The sequence below is a fragment of the Hemitrygon akajei genome, chromosome 7, assembly GCF_048418815.1.
Source record: "Hemitrygon akajei chromosome 7, sHemAka1.3, whole genome shotgun sequence".
NCBI classification, from domain to species: Eukaryota; Metazoa; Chordata; class Chondrichthyes; order Myliobatiformes; family Dasyatidae; genus Hemitrygon; species Hemitrygon akajei.
Window position 1 is genome coordinate 65,112,344 of NC_133130.1, and position 22,703 is coordinate 65,135,046.

Consider the following 22,703-nt stretch of genomic DNA (forward strand, 5'->3'; position numbering starts at 1 on the left):
CTGTGATACAACTAGTTACGAAACTCTCTACTGTGCATCTACAGAAGTTGGCCAAAGTTTTTTTTTGCGATATGCCGAAGCTACGCAAACTTTTAAAAAAACAGCAGAGGCGCTGCCATGCCATCTCTGTGATGACTCTTACGTGCTAGATCGTCTGTGACGTCAACATCACCATATTTGATTCAGCCAACAACATTGGTGTTGTCAGTAAACTTAAATGGGCTTTGGAGCTGTACTTAGCCACACAATCATAAGTATAAATTGAGTAGAAAGGGCCACTCACCAAGTCACACTCTACAATTTCTCAGTGATGGCAAACCCCAGAGGTGCTACAAGTACAGTTCTATTAACACAAAATAGACCTTTACATTTGAGAATTTTAAGACCAGTGTTTTATGTCTTGTATGCTTTAAGACTGTTTTTGATCATGGCTACTTGTGATAGCTTAGAAAATTATTTTCTTCACAAAAAAATATTTTTCTAAGATATCACAAGTAGCCATTATCAATAGTAACAGATTTCAGAATAGTAACAGATCATCTGGGGGATTAAACACACAAATGCACAGGATGCCATTTCCTATAATACAGCTAACGGTTAAATGCAAATCTGATAACAACGTGGGTTTTGTACAATGTCACAAAAGTAACAGATATACAAATGTAAAAATGTTAGCATTTTGAATGCCAAGTCTAATCCATCAATTAGATCATGGCTGATCCACCTCATTTTTGCAGTAACTTTGCCCAATGGGGGTAAAAAAAACCTATATCTCAATTTTAGGTTTTCAATTGGCATGGCCTTAACAGTTTTATGAGGGAAGAGATTTCATGATTTCGATCTTGCCCTGCCTAGCTACCCCAACCATCTGCCTAACACGTCCTGGACAGGCTGGGATGACAGGTCAGAGGAAAAATTGGCTGATTATTCAAAAAAATAAATGGAGCAATATTCCAATTATCATCTTCTTCCCTAATACCTACTTTCCTGTTACACCCCAACATGATTACCTCCAAACTGCAAAAGTTCCTTTACAAACTGCTAGAGGAGGTATTATTTATAAAGTAAACTTCATCCAATTACCAACAGTATACTCCAACCAGAGATAAATCTCCAAAACACCACCAAAAAATTCTTAAGCAAAATAAAATGAACAGTTTGACCAAGCTCTGGACTCTTTATGATCCCTAAAGCCAATTTGAAAAAGATTTCCTTGACATGATTAAACATATTTTGAATGAGCAGTAAATCTTCCCAGGTATAGATATCACTGTGGCATTCAGTACATGTCTGTACATTATATGATATTTATTTTTAAACGGCTCTCGGGAAGAGAAAGAAATGAAAATTAATGAAAAGAAAACAGAAGCAGAATAAAAAAAGAACTTCCATTAAGTGTTATTGCGCATCCAGTATATTCCATTTGCAAGTCTCTTTTTTTCCAATGGAAAGTGACAAGCAATTAGTTTTAATGAGAGAGGTGTGGAAGACAGTAGCTTGAATTAAATATTCCCATTCGTCACATACAGCACAGGTCAGCAGTTCCACCAGCAACTTGAGAAGGCAGCCACAGCAGAGGATTTGTTTGGACTTGCAGCTACTTTTGAGACAGCCCAAAAAGCAGCTGTCTGACCTAGAACCACTCAGTAGAGTTGGTAACAGGGTGGGCCAAATTCAGGCTGGACAAACTTTTCAGCTAAATTAATCAACGCAGTGCTCCTTGTCCTCCTGATGCTCGCAGTCTCCACCATTTTATTTTAGCCTTTCAATCAACACTGCATGCAGGTGCTTATTATTCAGCACCAGCGATGAGTGTTAGTAATACAACCACACAGATGACAGAGGGTGTGGATGGATTTAGCACAGCCAATGGGCATCACACACACATCCGTAGTTGTATTGTCCACTCAATGACAGAAACCACTACCCGGGTGTATTGTACTTATTTCTGATCTCTACATATTGCCTCTTTTTTTTCCCTCCTTTAAGTAGAACCTGCCTACATTCATCGAAACTTAAATTGAGGCCACACAAAGGTAACACAGGAGCTAGCTAGTAAATGCTGAAATGCAGGTTATTTTATTCAGGAAGCAGCTTGAGACCTAAATATAGATATGTTCAGGTCCTGTGCTTTAAATACTCAGAAATCATTATCAATATCCTTTTCTGGGCCCTTAAATAACACAGGGCAAATATTAACATATAAAATACTTAGTGTATTCACAATCACTTCCTCTCCTGTTTAACTGGGGGCTTAACTATTAAAAAATGAATACTAAAATGAAAAGAAAACAAGAATTTTGGATGTAGCACAGTACAGATCAATCCCATCTTTCTTCGCTAAAGAAAAGCCAATGCTTTTACGTTCTGCATAGAGTGGCTTTGCAAACTAGACACTGTTCTAGAAACTCCAAACACGAACACAGCATTTTATTGATGACCTAAACCCGACTTCCACAAATCATTTGGTTAAAAGGTAGAGCACATTCTATAAAGAGGAACAAGGGAGGCAAATATCTCTATTAACTATTCTCCACATAAAAAATAAATGGAGATTTGAACACAAGAAAGACATGTGGGAAAAATTACAAATTAATAAGATTATGAGTTGATTTAAGAGTGTTAGAATAATCCCCTCCTTTATGTAAGGAGTTTTCCCTCAAATAAAATCATCATATGTTAGAGTTAACAATGGAAAATTAATATAGAGAAAGAAATAGGATTAGACCATTTCTTGTCTGTTCCACTATTCATTACAAACACAGCTGATCTTCCCTCAGTTCCAATCTCTCTATATTACTCTCATTCCCAAAAACACATAAATGAATCATAGGTAAATTATTGATGTCACATAATTGTCACATGTGCAAAATCTGTTTTGAATCTATTCAGGGCTGAATTCCGGCACAAATTATTGACAAATTCAAAAAATATAAGAATCTTCAAGTTATAATAGCCTTTGGTAAGCAAAAGGTTTATTGGATTTCTGTTTTTTAAAAGATTATTTAAGTTGGATACAAACCAAAGAGTTGATTAGTTAAGTTAAATTATGAATTGAACTTCAAGCCAGCTAAATTTGGTTTTATGTAGTTAGGTTGCTAAGTTGAACAGTTTTGTTTCCTCAGAGGATGGGATTTGTACATGAATGATAGTGTGTCATTAAGAGTTAACAGTGTTCAATAAAGGATGTTTTATTGGTAACTCTACTTATTGTTTGCCTAGATGTGCCAAAGACCAAAAAGCCTAAGGACACAACATTGGCGAGGATGGGAAATTGCTGCTTGAAGGAGTAGCAGGACAATAATCAAGTTCAAAGTTTATAGAGAATAGGGTACTCTAGCTGGGGCTGAAGTGACAGTGGGTATTAAATAAGGTAGGTATGTCAGCAGGTTTAAGAGATATGACTGATGTCAGCCATTTGCTCTGGAATAAGTGGAGATGTTCCAAGACTGAATGAGATTAACAAAATTCTGAGAGAGGATAATAATCAGAGGAACATGATCATATATGAAGGAAGGAAGATGGAAGTATTGCTGGTAATAAAACCAGAGATTATGAAGCATTGGTAGGATCTTGTCACAAATCTAATACAATCAATTATGAAAGTACTATAAAAACATTGAATGGACATTCAATGTTATTTTAAATAGACATTCAGACCATGTTAAATTGGCAGCTGCAGCACTGCTTTGTGTATATAATGGCAAATGAATGAATTCAGGCAAAACTATTCTGAGTAAGCATGTAGAATAACCAAAAGAATGAGTATAGAGCATAGAATTGTAAAACAGTTGAAGTTCGAACATCATGGTGCAAGTAGGAAACAAACAAGCCCACAAAAGTGATAACAGGAGCATTGTCCCCAGTTAAGTCAAATGGATACTAGCAGTGGATTCAGCAGGAAAGCACCTTGTGAGTGCTAAAGCTGGGAGGAGCTTATCATGTGGTTATGGAAACTTCAGGCCTTAGAATGTCCTTTGAAGAATGCCCAGCACTCTTAGAGTCACGCTAATGCAAGCTTGTAAAAAAAACATCAGTCTGTTTGACGTAGACAGGGAAACACATATGGGACAATCCCAATGATCACATGGATAATAACAAGGATATTAATACCAGGAAACACACCCAAAATGCTGCAGGAACTCAGCAGGTCAGGCAGCATCAATGGAAAAGAATAAACAGTGTTTTGGACCAAGACCCTTCTTCAGGATTGCAAAGGAAGGGGGGAAGATGCCAGAATAAAAAAATGTGGGCGGAGGGGAAAGAGGCTAGCTGGAAGGCGATAGGTGAACCAGGTGGATGGGAAAGGTCAAGGGCTGGAGAAGCACAAGATAGCGAAGGATTTGTGGTTGTGGTAGTGGGTAGAGGTGAGCACATGGTCGAAGAGTCAGAAAGTAGCAGAGATCACAGAGGTGGAGCAGTGAGAGAGGATTTCACTGAACTCCCAAAGAGAAGATTTAAACTTCTTCAGGATAGGTACCCCTCAAAGAGACTTTACAGTGGAGCAGCAAAACCATAAACAAGAGAAAATCTGCAGAAGTTGGAAATCCAATTCAACACATGCAAAATACTGGAGGAACTCAGCAAGACAGGCAGCATCTATATCACAACTGATGGTGATATGGACCATAGATAATGATCGAAAAGGCAATGAAACACCTGCAGTTTTAATCAGCAACAAATTGACCTAGCATGGGCTAGAATATCTACTGGCAACACCACAACTACCCTCCTCTGAGGCAGAACAAGATGGCATCTGGCAGCTCTGCAGGACGTGCTCTCCAATGTATGGGAGAAATAACTTGTGGAGTTGCTGGTGGAAACACTCAGATTTGGGGTGGTGTGTTTGAGGACCTCACAGTAGTGGGCACTGGAAGGATCCAAGAGATGCATACTTTGGAGTGCACTGGCTCTAACAAATGGACCTGTGGGTTTGAGAGGTGCCAAGACGACTACAGATAACAGGTACTGCCAGACTAGTAAACCATTGCAGTTCAGTAAAGTACTCATGGAAAATGAGAAGTCAGAGACTGTCATCCCTCTACTTGAGAAGGGCAAGTATTACTCTGCATGAGAATACAGCAAAGATAAATGGCTCTCTCTACGAGGGTGGGTGTGGCATTCAGAATGCAGAAAGCAATACATTGGCACCATTGCCAATGGAGTTGGACAACAGTCCATTCAAACAAGAATGCAAATCATCTCCAAAAGGGGAAACAAGTCATGCTGGATGCATGACTTTCTTGGATGGAGGCAAGTTTTAAATCAGGCAATACATGCAGACTTAAGATTGAGAATTTAGCAAGCCATGTAGAGTCAAGGGAAGTGGTGAAACCACGTTGTAATGAATGGAGAGGCCATGGTCCCCGAAGTTGACCAGCAATGTCAATAATGAGTACACCTTTGGCATAACAAGAATATTAAGAGTATTTTTCAAAGGCCATAGATTGGTAGTGCTGATAATTCAGGTGTCTATTACAAAGTCTGAAGACATCTATTTGTTGTAGCATTTCAAGTTTAACAAATATTCTATGAGAATAACAAGACACTAAGGCAACTTTGTACATTACTGAAGAGTCTGCAGCAATCACTACAATTTTGCAAAATACACCTGCAAAGAAAGTTATCAATTTTTTTTTACTAACTAGTATTAGTCCAGGGTGAAACAGGCCTGAGTAGAGGACAAATTGTTGTAAGCTGTCAGCTGATTGGTGACTGAGCATTTTTTGAGCAATGGGAATCTTTATCATCTCCAGCAAGTCACTTAAGAATATTTGATATTTTGTCAATAAGAGGGAACTGGTTCACAAGAAGATGGTTGTAGCATCCTTAGAATATAATTATGTATCTTAAGGTGGAAGGCAAAGGACTGAGCGTGAAATACCGAGGTTGAGCTAAATTCAAATGATGTCTGGCTTAAGTGATACTATTGCAGAAGATGTGACTGCATTAGTTTTGGGGAAAAGCTCAGTGCCTGCCAAGATTCTACTGTTTATGGAAACACAATGTCCTAAAATGGGCACAAGCAACATTAGAAATACCAAGCAAGTTAGCCAGCATCTGCAGAGAGAGAAAAACTGAGTTAGTTACTGTCACCTTTACATTACAGGATGATAACACCAGGTGCTCTGACACTGTTGAAATATCAGCAATGACATCTTTTTGTACCAGTCACTGGTAACTTCAGTAATCAACTGCCTTCAATAAAGGATGTTTTATTATTGGCTCCACTGTTTACTTGAGTAAACAACAGCACCAAAGAATGAATGGACATTAAAAGGATGGCGGCGAGATAGGGAGAGTAGAGGAAATAGGTGTGAAATGGCATGACTGGTCATATAATCATAAAACCACACCTCCCACGTAGTAAGAATAAACAAAGAAACTATTTCACCATCAAGGTCACATTGTCAGAAAAGAATGAAAGTATGACCTATGCTAAATGTGTTATCAATATTGTGCCTTACTATCAGAAGTCAACAGGACTTTTATCTTACTTTGACATGGTTCAGGTCATGTTCAGGGGGTTCCTTTCACTAATTCTGAGTGCTTGGGACATACAAGAAATTGGAATCTTTCACAGGTTCAGTAAGGACAGTCAGGCCAGTGAACTTTCACCTTAGCTTTCTGAAGCACATGAGATATCACAGGCCATGACTTCACATTTCTCTCCCCAAATCCTCACTGCGCAATGTTACATGGCTGCAGAATTGCAATTTCCGGAGAGAGCCCCTTTACTTCCAATGATTTGACCAAGCACCAACCTTAATCAACAGAAGTAGTTGCATTTCTGTCATTGTTAAATGAGTATTGGCAGAGATGGCTGTTCCAAACATAAAGCCTCTCAGTGTATAGCAGATAGAATAGTTGTTTAATGGTTAAAATGTATATATTCAATTGTATAGAGAAGGGAGGTCAAGAAAGAGAAAGGGGAGGGAAAAGAGGGACAGGAGAGAGGAAAAGGGGAGGGAAGAGCTACAGGAAGAGGGGCAAAGGTAAAGAGGGGGAGGGAGGGAGGGAGGGAGGGAAAGAGGAGGCAAAAACAGAGGAGCAAGAATAAAAAAAAACCTGGCAGAAGCAAGTGATTGAATTACCTCACTGAACATAGTTCTGCTTAACTGGTTACTCTGCTTCTGCATAAATCGCCATATAGAGCAGTTCTGCTTCCACATTTCAAACACCTGCACAAACCCCAATAGACTGGCTCTAAGTTGAGAATCCTCACACATGTACAACTTTGCTCTAAGAGAGCCGAGAAAGGAATCATGGGCAAGTATTTTTCACCCACAGGGAATATCTACAACCTGCTGCACTAATACTCTAATGCTATAATTCACTAACTTCTGGTTTAAATATTTGCATATACAATTTGTAAATAATTTCCCTGCATTTAAACAGCTCCACCTTCCCCAATACTATTACTCCCAAGGAACTTAAAGAACCCACCTGTCCTCCCACTCTTTGCCCAAGAGGGCATTTAGAATGTAGCATTTGGTAGAGGACTTTATTTTAAAATTGTACTTGGTCTTAACAGCCGTTCATGAAGGGAGTGAAACTTTTAGAATCAAGCTGATCCACTTCCCATTAAAATAGGAAGTGGAACAAAACAGGTTTCAGCATGTTGATGGGCTGATGATGTCATCAACATGGGAGGGTGGTATCAGGAGAGGACAACGCCTGTGTCTGCTTTCAGTAATCTAAATAACAAATTAGCTTAAAACACAGGAGAGCTGAAGGTTCTTGGGTTGGGGGTGGGGGGTGCAGTAAGGTGAATGGGAAACCATTTATACTCACTTTTCCAGCTTGTGCATAGGCTTTCTAAAGAAGTATTCTGTCCCATTCTAAATGTAGCAAGAAACAGCAACATAAGAAACATCAGAAATCTGTCAAAGACAAAAAGCACTGTTGCAATAGAAACTAAATGGAAAGAAAAACTTTGCCACGTATTAACATATACTGTAAAGGTTAATGTCCTGGTCTTGAAAAACTCAACCAATTTAAAGCAATCAAATTAATGAGAATAAACATGTTTTGACCTGCTTTCTTGCATGGATGCCCCATGACACATTCTACTTGAAGAGGAAAGATTTTCACATTGGCTAATTTGGAATTTTCACCGTAGAGATGCATCATAAATTAGGCTGATTCCTGGGATGGAGGATCTGTTATATGAGGATGGTGCCTAAGTTCTCGAATTTAGAGAAATAAGCAGTGATCTCAATTTTTTTTTTAAACAGGGCTTGACAGGGTGGATGCAATGTCGATGTTTGCTTTGGCTGACAAGCCTACACCCAGGGGTCACAATCAGTAAATAAGAGGTCAGCCTTTAAGAACAGATAACTAGAACACATTCCTTCACCAGGATGATAGTGAATCTTCAGAATTCTCTAAACAAGAGGGCTGCAGGATGCTCAGTTATTGATAGTATTTGACTCAGACTGATTGATTTTTAATGTTAAGGGAATTGAGGAGTATGGGATTAATGCAGGAAATAGGCAATGTGCCATAATCTCATGGAATGGTAGAGCAGGCAGAATAGCTTCATCCTACTTCTATATCTTGTGTGCTAAGATGAATTAGTCAGTCCTAGGCATCCAAAGGACAATCAAAATTGTGTCTGGAACTATTCGATTTAGTTGGCTTGAATTAAAAAAATATATAGTCAACGAGAAGAAAGTGAGGTCACTAATTTGTCTCAACTCCATTCTCCAATACTCATTCTTCACATTCACAAACTGTCCTTTCCTCTGTTTGCAAGCATTGTAGTCGTAGCATCCCAAAGTGACCCACAGTGGTTAGGACAAGCGATTTGCTGTCACTCAGACATGATTACAGACCACAACATTCACAGTCTGTGGGGTATTTTAAAGCAAAATTGTACCATAAAGGTAGCGAATTAATCAACAGAATGAGCACAAATTTTGTGGATTTGTGACATTGAATTACAAACGGTTGTTTTAGAGAGGAACAGACTTTTTACTGCAACTATCACAAACATCCAATACATTGCATCAATGAAAACAAAATGCTTTAAATGTAATAGACTGGCCCATGCTCCTTTTTCCCCAAATCTCTTGGGACACTGATCGGCCTATTTTCCAAATTTTACTTGTGAAAACTAGGTACAAGGCTGAATTTTGAACTTCAGCTTTTGAAATCCAAATTTATGCCTCTACTGCCATTCTCCCTCTCTGCTCTAAAGTCTTAATGTTTCCTTTCGGCCCAAAGCAAAGAAGCAACAGGCCCCATTACACTCATGCACTCTTCCTCAACAGACAATCCGTCAATGCCTTATGACAGGTCATTTCTAAATGGCAAGCACGAGGAGAGTGGAATCTGCATATGTTCTTACACAGTACAGCTCTGAACTACGTTCAGTTGTGTCTCAGTGCATGAATGCAGTAACCCAAACATTACCTAGCAAAGCGCCGGCCTTAATGAACGTCAGGGTAGTTCATCTTCATCATGGAGATGATATCATTTACTACAATGGGTCTGCCACTCACAAACCAGTAAAGGAGACAAATAATAAAGCAAAGTTTTCACTTCTTCTGCTATCTGATGTGCTAATAGTATGCTTCAATAGGGGATACTATTCAACCCACCTAGGTCACAGTAGCTCAGTCCCATTAGTCGCTTCCCCCTCCGTAGTTTCCCTACAATGCCGCCACTTATTTACTCACATATGTGCCGGTCACTTCTGCTTTGATATTTTACCACAAGCTTACACAAGCGGAGAATTTACAGTAGCCAGTTAATATACCAGCACATTTTTGGGGTGTGGAAGAAACCAGAGCACCCAGTGGAATCCTTGTGGCTATGAAGAGAAACGGAAAGCTTAACACAGACAACACCAAGGTCAGGATCAAAACTCGCTCCTTGAAACTGGGGCAGCAGCACTAACTGCTACCCCACTATACCACCTCTGCTCAAAGAAACGTATGTTTGCATGAGGAGGAGCTTAGTAGGATTAATGGCGCCTAACAACGACTCCTTTACTCACATCTTCAGAAACAACTCTATTTACATCTTTAATATCTCCACTTTTCCCTTTTGAAGACCCTGAGCTGGAGTTACACACTGACTACGGTTCTTTGCGGGAATGGGACCCGCTCTCGGGGTTTCACGACTGGCCATTATTCAGCACGCCAAGGGCTCGGCCTAAGAGCTCAGCTCGCCCTCAGAGGGCCGAGATCTCGTGGCCCTGGATACGGGCAGGTCGAAGGTCGGTGTCGGGGCAGATCAGGGTGTCATGCGAGATGGAAGATCTAAGGCGTATGCCCAGAGACTGGAGATCTTTGGACCCAGAGTTTGGAAAAAGTGACGCAACAGACTTTTAACATCGTAAACCAGTGAGTTGTTTGTTATGTCTCCCCTCTCACTGTGAAACGGAGACACCCCTTTCTCCCTTATTAGGGAGCGTAACAGCCTGTGGTATGTCGAATACCGGGTGAACAAGTAGTCTTTGGGGTATTGCAAGTCTGTGCCTTTACTGCTGCTTTGCTCAGGCTTGAGTGTTCAGTGGCAGGTGCCAATGCTTTTTTCTTGCCAGTAGGAGGAGAGGGGATCGTTGCTTGCTGCTGCTTACGCGCAGAAGGGAGGGGAGCTGGGGGGGTGGGACTTTGGGGTTCTAACATTTAAATATCATTCATTCTTTGAGGGCACTCTTCTGCTTTCGTGGATGGTTGTGAAGATAAAGCATTTCAGGATGTATATTGTATACATTTCTCTGACATTAAATGTACCCGTGAACCTTTGAAACACAAGAGAAACTGAAGATGCTGGAAATCTTGAAGCAAACACACAAAACACTGGAGGAACTACCTGACCAGGTACTGAACACCTGTGTTACTCAATAGGCTGGTGTGTTCACTGATATCTTTATCATCTCGCTTCAAGCAGGCTTCAGTTATAATAGTGCCCAAAAAATGACTATTGTCCAATAGCATTTGCATCCACTGTGATGAAGTGCCTTGCGAGGTTGGCGATGCAGCACAACAATGCCCAAGGAGCTCCTATTTGCCTACTGTCACAACAGGCCAACATCACAGGACATTTCATTGGCTCTCCACTCAGCTCTGGAACATCTGGACAGTGAAGATGCATAATTCAAGATACTCTTCATTGACTACAGCTCAGTATTCAATACCATCATCCCCTCAAAACTAATCAATAAGCACCAAGACCTTGGCCTCAATATCTCCTTGTGCAATTGAATCCTTGATTTCCTCACTTCCAGACCCCTATCAGTTCGGATTGGCAACAACATCTCCTCCACAGTCAATATCAGCACAAGTGCACCACAAGACTATGTGCTTAGTGCCCCGATCTACTTGCTTTATAATTATGACTACAAGGCTAAGTACAACTCCCATCCCACATTAAAGGTTACTGACGATGCCACTTTCGTGGGCCACATTCATCAAAGGTGGTGATGAATCAGCATAATAGGTGGGAGATTGAAAATCTGGCTGAATGGTGCCATAACCTCTCACTCAATGTCAGCAAAACCAAAGCGCTGATTACTGACTACAGGAGCAGGAAGTTGGAATTCTATGAGCTAGTCCTCATCAGGGGATCAGAGCCAGCAATTTTAAATTCCTAAGTGTTGTCATTTCAGAGGAATCACGCCACTACTCGCTTAGAAGTTTGCACAGATTTGACACGTCACCTAAAACTCTGACAAGCTTCTATAGACGCACAGTGGAGAGTGTACCTGGTATGGGAACACCAATGCTCTGGAAAGGAGAAAACTATAAAAAGTGGATACAGCCCAGTCCATCACAGGTAAAGTCCGCCTCACCATAGAGCACGTTCATGAGGAACACTGTCACAGGAAACAGTTATCATTCGGGACCCCCACCATCCAGGCCATGCTCTCGTCTCACTGCTTCCATCAGGAAGGAGGTACAAGAGCTTCAGGACATACGCTGCTAGGATCAGGAAGAGTTATTACACTTCAACCACCAGGCCCTTGAACCGGAGGGGATAATTTACTCACCCAACACTAAATTGATTCTGCCACCTATGGGCTTACGTTTAAGGCTCTACAGCTTGTGTTCTCGATATGTATTGCTCACTTATTTATTTATTTATTTGGTCAGTCCTTTATTTTTGTATTTGCAGTTTACTGTCTTTTGCACTTTGGTGGCTTGTTGGTCATGTCTCGTTTTTCATTGATTCTTTTGTTTCTTTCTATTTACTATGAATGCCCACAAGAAAATGAATGAATCTCAGGGTAGTTTATGGTGACATACATGTACTTTGAACTCAGCAGGCTGGGCAGCATTTATGGCGGGGAATAAAGAATGGACATTTTGGAGCAAAATCCTTCATCTGTTCTTGTGTGTGTATATTTGCATGAATTGTTGCACTCTATCTGCACCTACTCAGCAAATGGAGCTGCTCAGCCATGCACACACCAACTTTTGGGCATGGGCTAATAAGTAGCAAGTAACATTAATGCTATAAAGGTCCAAGACAATGATGACCATCCCCACCCAGAGAGTCTAACCACATACATGATATTCAACAATACAGGTTGGGTACTCCTTATCTGAAATTCCAAAGCCTCCAAAATCCAAATTTTTTTTGAGTGCTGAAATTATGCCACATGTGGAAAATTACACAAGATATTGGCAAGTTTTGAGGCAATGTGCAGGTCTCTATGCACCACAGATAGCATATGTAATGACACGTTAATGAAAAAAATTAGAAAACTATTGCGTAAAGTGAAAAATGAATATCTCGATCGTGTATCGTAAATGGAATGAACATATGCCACTTATTGGTTGAATATCTCGATCGTGTATCGTAAATGGAATGAACATATGCCACTTATTGGTAAGCTGATCATGAAACAAGCAAAGATCTATCACAACAAACTGAAAATTGAAGGTAATTGTGAATATTCAGGATGCTGGTTGCAAAACTTTAAAAAGAGGCATGGCATTAAACTTTTAAAGACCATAAGCTATAGGAGCAGATTTAGGCCATTTGGCCCATTGAGTCTGCTCCACCATTTCATCATGGCTGATCCATTTCCCTCAGACCCAAACTCCTGCCTTCTCCCCGTATCCCTTAAAGCATCTGTTGATCACAAAAATCTAGCACCAGAACAAGTCTACAATGCTGATTGTTCTTATGCCTTACATCAAACCTAAAACAAGGTAAAACACAAATACAGTATTTTACAGTGTATTGTTACTTTTAACCAAAACACATCGTAGGTGGAGCTGTTGTTTGTTGGTGATTCAGGTATTCTCCCAATGCTGCTTTTGTTCCCCTGCACACATTATATTTCCATTATGTTAATTATATGATGAACAAATGTAAGACAAAGACTGTTTACATTAATTCAGAGTCGAAAAATTATGGCAATCCCAAGCTATTTCACTATATATACCAAAACACTTCCAGCCTTGATAAGTTGTACTCAATCAGTAATGCCACCACCAATATTATCATTATATAATTGACCAAAAATTCATCTGTACCAGGCACATAAAAGCTGCAGCTAACAGGTCAAAGAATGGATGGACTGCAACAACTAACTTATCACCCCAAACTCCAATGACTTTTCACCATTCTCAAGGCATAAATTAGGGTTTAATAGAATACTGCCCACTCGCCTGGACAAGTGCAACTCCAAAACCACTCAAAGAGCTAAGCACCATCTTGGGGCAAAGCCTGATTGGCATCCCACTCATTACCATAAGTCTTCATTCCCTCTATCACCATCATACCGCGGCTGCAGAGCACCCCATCTATAAAATGCACTGCTGTTACTCACATAAGCTATTCCCTTAACCGTGACCTTGACCACCATAGTGGCTTCAGATACACGAATCTTGCCTTGGAAATAAATTGCCTTTGCTTCATTGCTGGGCCTAAATCTGGAATTCTTACTCTGCAGCACAGTGGAAGAAATGAAGGACTGCAGCTGTTCAAGAAGGTGGCTCACCCCCATCTTCAAGGGCAAGGAGTTATGAATGCTGACCTCACCAGGGACATTCAGATCCAAAAATACTACTAAATTAAAGAAACTAGGTTTCACTGTAAGTCCTCAAAGATTACCTAACCTACCAACACTCAACATCTAGGTGTGTATGCAAAGAAGGGTGTGGAAAACAGAGGTTTCGGCACAAGTGTATCATTAGCGGTGAAAAATGAGAAGAGAGAAAGTGTTTAAAATCAAGCCTAGTTAGCCACAAGTTTTCACCTTTTCCTTCAGAGCAGTCTAGTCACATTGTTGTATTAAGAAAACTCTAAACTTAGAATAATGTTTAGATCTGAACTAAATTGAAGCAGGTACCTCTGGCCATACTGTTCCTGGTAACAGAAGCAAATGTTTCAGAAGGTTTGGATTAAAACTCTCCCATGGTGCAGAGCACACTGGTGACATTGTAGCTCTAGCCAGACAAGAAGGTTTTCTGGTTAATCTGCTGCCAGAAAACATTTTACAGTAGCTCTTCAGTACAGCTGTCTGCTCTACACCATGACATACAACAGAGCACACACCATTTATGGCTTCTTCACTATTACAGAAACCAGATAAATACCCCTCACTCCAGTAGAGTTTGGGTCGAATTCCCACCTTATATGGACACTATACATCATGTAAACAAACATTATATAAGATGCCGCAGCATGCAACACAAAGACTTGAAAGAGAAGAGGCTATTCAGTCCAATAAAGTGCCCACTAAGAATGTCACAGATCATTCTCATCCAACGCTGCCTTGGCACCAAACCAGCCAACTTATGCCAGTTGAATTAGCAATTAGTGTTAGGGCACACTTCATAAATCACCATATATCAGGCAGCACCTCGAGTTATATTTAAAGCAGCAGCTTTCTTTAAATTCTATATCCCCTGCCTCCACCTTACCCATCTACTAATGAGAACAGGCCACCTTACTACCTTCCAGTGCCTTTTCTTACTGGCCTTCAGAAGGTCATGATTAACATCCTCCTGAACTGCTCCAACATTTGTCATTAAATGACTCACAGTGCTCTAGACTTGTCATTCCAAGATTACGACTCCCCAGGAATATTGGAGGAATGCACAATGCCAGTCCAAAGTAGAGTCCCAGGCCAGTCCTCGGGCGCAGCAGGTCTTACAAGCTATGGGGGTCTAGACAGCATCGCTGACAACAGTGCTCTTTTCCTGATGAGTTTAATGCACTCTATGCACAGTTTGAATGAAGGGGACTGGAATGCAACCACCCTACAGCCTCCAGTGCACTGGAACCAACAGTCACCACTGCAGTCTTATGGAGAGTAAACCCACAGAAAGTATCCGGCCTGGAAAGGGTCCCTGGCTGTGCCTTTAGGCTGTGCTCACATCAGCTACTTGCAGACATTTTCAACCTTCTCTGCTTTAAAACAAGGTTCCCATCAGCTTTGAGAAGATCACTATCACCCCAGTACCCAAGAAAAACAAGGTAACTACTACCCAGTGACTCTGACATCCACTATTCTGAAATGCTTTAACAGGCTACTCATAACACACATTAACTCCAGTCTCCCAGACAACCTCGACCCACTGCAATTCGCCTACCACCGAAAGAGGTCCACAGTAAATGGCATCTCCCTGGCACCTGGACACCCAAGTTAGCCTATTATTTATTGACTACAGCTCAGCTTTCAATACTATAATAATAAGCGCCCACAGAAAGCATCTAGTAGATGCCCAGACGATATCTTCACATTTGTCATAAGAAATCAAATTTAAAGTGCTTACTAAACTATGCGCACTCAGGAATGAAGATGGTGAATATTGTAAAGAATTGAAAGGATTTCTAATAACTTTGGGCTGGAAAAACTCTTAAGAAAAAGGAAAAGATGCTTAGCTCCACAACAGGAATCTTCTTTCTGATGGCAAGACTTCCTAAGGTCACCAAGTCATTAACGTAACTATAAAAAGAAACACAAATAAAATGTTCTCCTGTTGCTGAGGGGGAAAAAATTGAGTGTGAAGTTTCAAGAACCAGAGAAATCTTTCAATCATTATTTATTTTTTAAGTAGAGATACAGCACGGTAAAAAGCACTTCTGTCCTACAAGTCTGCACCGCCCAATTGCACCCAGGTGACCAGTTAACCTACTAAACCATACGTCTTTGGAATGTAGGAGGGAACTGGAGCACTCAGGGAAAATCCACGTGGTCGCGGGGAGAATGGATATAGAAAGACCAAGTCCAGAATCGTGAAAATGCTTTGTGATCATCCAAAGTTTCACCTTTGTGAAATCCCGTTTCCTTTCGAGTACCAGTATTGACATCCCTATTTGGTTATTGGGAATGGGGTTGTTATAGATTGTTTATAAATGTGACATCCTCTTTATCTACAATAAATAAATCATTATTGTTACATTGTTCAACAAATTACTGAAATGATTACTTCACTGTAATTTCAAAATTACCATATTATGTTGTATTGCAAAAAAATTTCCCTTTTTCCCTGGATAGAATTATACCTGCTCTTCAGTCTTTGGTGCCTTTCCAGGGAAATATTACTATAATAAGAACACCGTTTTATTTCCACTGCTTCCTGAAATACAAAATTCTCTTTTCACTGTAGTCAGCCCAATTTAAATAAAATTAATCCAAAAAAAATTCCAGATTCCACAACAAAAGTGTCCCCGGTCTTCTCGGCCTAGGCTCGCTGATAAGATGTGTACAGAGGCCACACATTTTCAGGTTCTATGTATTTTGAATCTGGGAAAATTTTGTTTATGTTTTCAAGCCTTGCCCCCATCACCTAAGAACCCATAAATTGAACACAGTGGGACTTCTGAATTAATTTGACCATTTAAAAGTCAATGATTTATTCTCGAAATGACCAAATGAAGGATGCAGTGCTGCCTCCATGGACAAATGTACCACCAAGCTCAGTTCTAAGGCATTAACATCACAAAGCCTACCATCCTGCCGGTTGGTCTTTGCCAGCTAATTGAAGGCATTCCAGTCAACAGTGATGAATTGATCTCAGTGTTTCTGAGTTGCAGTGCTCCCTACAGTCGAACTGTCAGCTGCACATGCTACTCCAACTCTCACCCCCACAACACTGGATCAAGTGGCTGAAGGACTGATAATTCCTCAACCGTAAGCAACAGCTTAAAATGTGAAAAACAAAGAACACGGTAATACATCTTAACCAAGGACTTGAAACACTGAGGTCAGGAACTCTCCAAATTCGGAGACGTACTGCCCCACAAACCCATGCCAGAATTCCTATGTACTGAATCACAGATGTAGAGTACAGGTATACTTCTTAATGACAATCAGAGCTGATTTAGAATGGTCTCCATTTAAAACTGATTCTAAATGAATTGGTTAAACAGTTTAATCAATTACAAATTAAATAAGGGATTTGTCATTATGCCAGCATGTACTGGCATGATGCAAGACTGTGTACACACACTGGACTCAGTCATTCAGATCCTGTTCCAGAGGAAACAGCTGATGTAAAGCTAACAAAATAAATACTGAAGTGGAATTCTGATCTTTAGTTGGTCAATTAACATTCACCCCAGCCAAAAATCCCATCCATATAACCCGGAGTGTATTTCCTGGGGATAGTTTGGAATCTGTGATGAATGACGAAGTATTTCTTTTTAAACAATGATTGGGATGAACAGCAAATTTAAGTTGAATAAATATGTTCCGTTCTTTGGTTGTTCCATCACTAGAGTTACAATTTCACTTACATTCCTCTGTTGCACTCTCCACATTTTCCAGCTGCTCCTTAAAAATACAATGATGGACAACCGGCAGAGCACTTAATCTCAAGGGGGGAAGGTGCTCTGAGTGCTGGCATTAGTTACCAATCTAAGTAATAGTTCACAGCCTGAAACTAAGAAGCACAGAGTTTCTAATTTTAACAGAGTAGCAGAATTTGTGTGGAACAGAATGAGACTAACTCAGAAGATAATGTTGAAAGGAGCTACACATTTTTTTTGCTCATTTCCTTATGTCAAGTGCTCTCGTCTACATCCTGCTTTTCCCTCTCCAAAGGTTGCACTCCATACCAGAACCATGTCGAACCAAGCAGCTAATCCAATGCCCTGATTGTCAGTCAGACTCGCTCATTGATCAGCAGGCAAATCCAAGTATTTGCTCAAATTGAAACTTTACATTATCATGTCGGTTAATCCCAAGTGCCAAAGTCACCAAGCCCTTACTCCTCTTGTGACCCTCACGTTAATAACTAAACAAAAAGTGCTATTTTACAACTCAGAAGATCTAACACCTCAACTGGATGTTGCATGGAAAGCCAGATTCCCAGTATGAAAGTGTAGGCAAACATCCCAATTACAATTGTGAACGATGATTGCCAGATAATCAAAATTCCAATGTTTATTGATAGTTTTAATTAAAAGGTAAAAGCATAGAATGAAGATCCAACTAAGAACACACATCTCAAACCTCCTTAGCTCTACATCACGGATCTCTGTGGTCGCATTCTGTCCCTCAGAAATGTCCAATTTTAATTACTCCACCTTTGGTGGCCTTGCCTTTAGTTACTCAAATCAAATCTCTGAAATTTATTCCCTATTTTTTTTTCTGAATAGAAGTTAAAACAAGAATTCATGTGGTCATTCAAGTCATTGTAAAAGATCCCAAAGTGTAATTTCAGACAGCTGAGGATGTATCCCCAGTGTGCTGGCCTACGTGTACCCCTCAATCAGTATTACTAAAGACAAATTATCAAGCAATTATCACACTGCTGCTTGTGAGAGTTTGATATTTGCAAATTAGCTACTTCCTAAGTTTCTACAATGACTCATTTCAAAATTGTCAGTAAACTGCTTTGGGACATGCTGAAAGACATAAAACATACATTTAATTCTTCCTTTTATTACATTTCACCAACATTCTCTTGTCCAGGAAATTCCCTAGAAGCTATCTCTGTGTCCTTCGTATGATTCAGTAACACACCTGGTAAAGGTGCAACGTTCATACTACATTGTTGCTATCAATCGCACCTTTATTGCGCAATTGCTCGATACTAGCCAGACAAAGAATAAAATACTCAGCCCCCATATATAAACCTCTCTTCCTCTCTAAAAGTCCACTTCAGAATATTAGGAACCAACTTTTTCCACTTGGACCTTAGACTTTCCTATAGATCACCCATCCCAATATAATTACTTCACATCTAAAGGATTCTGATTTCAAATCAGATGAAATATAAATTTGATAAATATCTGCATTATAAATAGTTAATTCTATAAATAACACACCAATTGTAAAAACTTTAGTGAAATCCTTCTTTACACCTTGCTTGCATTTTCAGACATATTACATAACCTTCATGGACAGACAGTTTTTGTTACTTGTCCTCTGGCTGCTTTCCCACTGTCTCTGACATATGATTATTTGATAAAAGAATGCAACAAAAATACAAAGCACAATAACCTCATTACAGCCTTCAGCCCATCCAGCAACTTAATCCAGGGTACAGCAGGACTTGTGCTGGTTTGAATTTTAAAGATAAATTAACATTTCAAAGAATAACCAGAAACAAAAGGGGAAAAAAAGCAACTCAGCTTATTGGCTATAATGCTAACAATTAGCATCCTGTTGGTTTGAAAAATAAAATCTCTTGTTATTAAATTCTACACCAGGAAGGAGCCCCAAAAATCAAAACACTAAACTTAAATCCTGTACTTCAATATTTAAGATTGAAAAATCTCATTTCCTCAAACTGAAAGTTTTACAGTTAGATTAAACAAAATTCTGTGCTATCAGTCTTAATCAGCAAAATTAAGTTTTGTTCTGAGTAACACACACAAAATGCTGGAAGAACTCAGCAGGTCAGGCAGCATCTATGAAAATGAATAAAGAGTCGACGTTTCTGGCTGAGTCCTTTGTTCTGCACACTTTGCTGCAACTTTGATAATTCTCCACTTTATATTTTTAAGCCAGCTCACTTTCCTCCAGTATTATCTCTGGAAACTTTCCTGTATCAACCCAATGTCACCACTCATGAGCATGTACCCCTTTCCAAGTAATGAGCTTTGTATAGAAGTGCACACAGAGCCTCGCAAATGCTGGACGTTTATTCAATCACTACAACTAACGTTCTTGCAATGAGATCAGACTCTCATTGGTAACTGGCTTTCACCTGTCCATCAACGTTTCTATCATCGTGACTGACCACATCTACACCAACAGGCAGACAGAAAAATTAAAATTTATTCATTTACTGAAGGCTGTTAAATTAGCCCAGGATTCATACTGAAATCTGTGAGGCAGTTAAAGAAAATACTTTTGAGAACCCAAGTGACAAGTCATTTTTCTGTTCTTTTGTTGTGGAGAAGTATGACATCAGTGCTACAATATCATATACAAACAGCATAATATGCAACACTGTGTTCATCACTGAAGCCAGGAATTAGGAGCTGCACTGAAGCTATACTCTTCATGCCTGCATTAATGAGCAGCAAAATAGAGCAAGCTTCAGGCTCTAAACATAAAACAACATGCAAACATAGAAAGACACAGATCAATCAAGTTACAGACACCTCAGGAACTCGCCCGACCCACTCGCAATCTTTTTAAGCGAGCATTAAACCATTTGATTCAAACATAAGAGATTCTACAAATGCTGGAAATCCAAAGTAACACACAAAAATTGCTGGAGGAACTTAGCAGGTCAGGCAACATCTACGCAGAGAAACAGAGTCAACAATTTGGGCCAAGACCCTTTATCAGGGCTCAGAGTGAAGGGTCTTCAACTGTGGTCTTTCCCCATATAGAGCTTTTGAGGCAGCTTCACTAATCCTCTAAGCAAACCCCTGCACATAGACTTGGATCATGGAGTGTCCAGACCACAACTTTAAGCCATGGGATCTCCTTCCAGGCAGTCTTTTTCTGAGTTGATAATCTTCCAACAGCTGTTACAATTGGTCCTAGTAAAACATCTCTAAGAACAGAGCCCTATGATGCAACGGTTTTTGGAATGAGCCTCAACCTAGACCCCTGCATCTCTTTCTAGACTTCCTTGACAAACATGAATTCCAGAAGTGTATTCCCAACGGTTTCATTCCCAATGAAAATGCTGCTAATGGAAAGCACACATGGCAACACACTCTGGCTGTTCAAGGAGGGTTAATAACAAGGAGTGCCCTTCCTGCCATCGCTCAATCAAGGTGCTAGTGTTTGCTAGAATGTTCTGGTGATCAGGCATTTGGCCACATGACTTTAACAGTTTGATCAAGGATTGATTCTTCAAGATTTATTGTCTCCTTCCTCCAAAGAGCTTCAGGGCATTTGTGCAACCTACTGCCTGAATTACGAGCACAAATGTGTTCTTCTGGGATTAGGCAGAAAGGGGCAAGTATAGTTCAGTTACAAGGGATGTTCTATGGCCATCTAATTCGTTGGCAAGTTAAGTATATTCCATGATTGTACACAATCACATTTCCTTTTCTGGTTTCTGATGTGGACAATGTTGACAACATGGAGTTTGAAACGATTTGTCTGCAGATTTTAGAACTGCTTTACTTATACTGTTTTTTACTGAAGAAATTGTTGATTTACTATGTCGAATTCCAAAGAAGCAAAGGGCATGGAGCACAAAAGAACTGCTAGTTCATTTTAAATGGAATGGCTTAATGAAACAGTAGAAACTGCTACACCAAAAGCTCATGAGGTCAGGAACGTGCAGCTACAAGAAATATTTAAGTACAATACAGAAACTGATGTCATCAGCATCATTGTCACAATGCACAAGCTACTGAAGAATTTGCAAGTGGGAAAAAATGGAGTGATATTTGGAAACTTTACTTTTTAAAGTATCATTTAGCAAGCAAATTACATACGGACGGTGTACACAAGCTCTGACGAGAAGATTCTTCATTACCCACTACAGAGCTGCTACGTTTGTTTTGTGAGAGTGCAGATGAACAAGAGCTAAAATGATCCATCCCAGAGGAGATCAAAATTTTTATTGACAGTGTTTTGCTAGCTGTTAAAATGAAAACCTCTATATGTAAAATTCAGAGCACACATAATCATTGGGCACAAAAAAAATTGCACAGCACAAGACTTCTGTGCATACTGGTCATTACAAATTACAGGAAACACTGGTGCGACATGAAATTAACGGAGTGACTGCCACAGGACAAGTGCACAATAGGGACTCCACCTGCCAGAATAGCCTACACAGAGTGTACTACATATTGACTGGTTCCCACAATCAAGGAATACTGTTGCCACAATCCCAGGTTCTGCTTTGCCTTAGCTCTATGCTTAGTCCAGGATTTCTGATGCATGTTAGTTAGAGTTATAGAGTCACCAAGCACAGAAATGGTTCCTTTGTTCCACTACTTCCACGGCCACCTTATTCTCCACTGATCCTATTTGCCTGCACATTTTGTCTCCCCTTCCATCATCTTTGGGCAGAAAGTTCTGATTGAGAAGGGGGACAAGGATGAACTGGGCCAGTTGCCAAAGAATACAACTTGGTTTTGCTGCAAGTGAATTTGGTCTGGTAGCCAACTCTGAAATGGTATCAGATGACCAGTGGATTGAGGCAGAAGATGACAAGGTCATTCACATACAGAGGGTTTTTGACTTGAGTGCCTGTTCCCAGGAGCTGTCACTGTTTAGCAGAATGAAAAACAACCAATCACAATGACCGGAGTATAATTTACAAACTGGCCTGCCACGTTCTCTGTTATGATCCCCAAGAACA

General features: G+C 40.1%; 1 protein-coding gene across 7 annotated transcripts in view; it reads right to left on the reverse strand.

Annotated features, from left to right (window-relative positions):
• The window catches only part of bcl11aa (BCL11 transcription factor A a), a 185,803-nt gene that overhangs the window by 129,665 nt on the left and 33,435 nt on the right, over nt 1-22,703 (reverse strand). Inside the window, exon 2 of one of the 7 annotated variants that reach the window (XM_073051052.1) lies at nt 7,795-7,841. The exons of 5 other annotated variants lie outside the window; for them this stretch is intronic. In XM_073051052.1, the coding sequence (XP_072907153.1) occupies nt 7,795-7,840 (46 nt within the window). In that variant the 5' untranslated portion in view covers nt 7,841. Of the gene's footprint in view, nt 1-7,794; nt 7,884-22,703 lie in introns of all 7 variants that reach the window. One more of the 7 variants, XM_073051051.1, reaches the window with a different exon arrangement.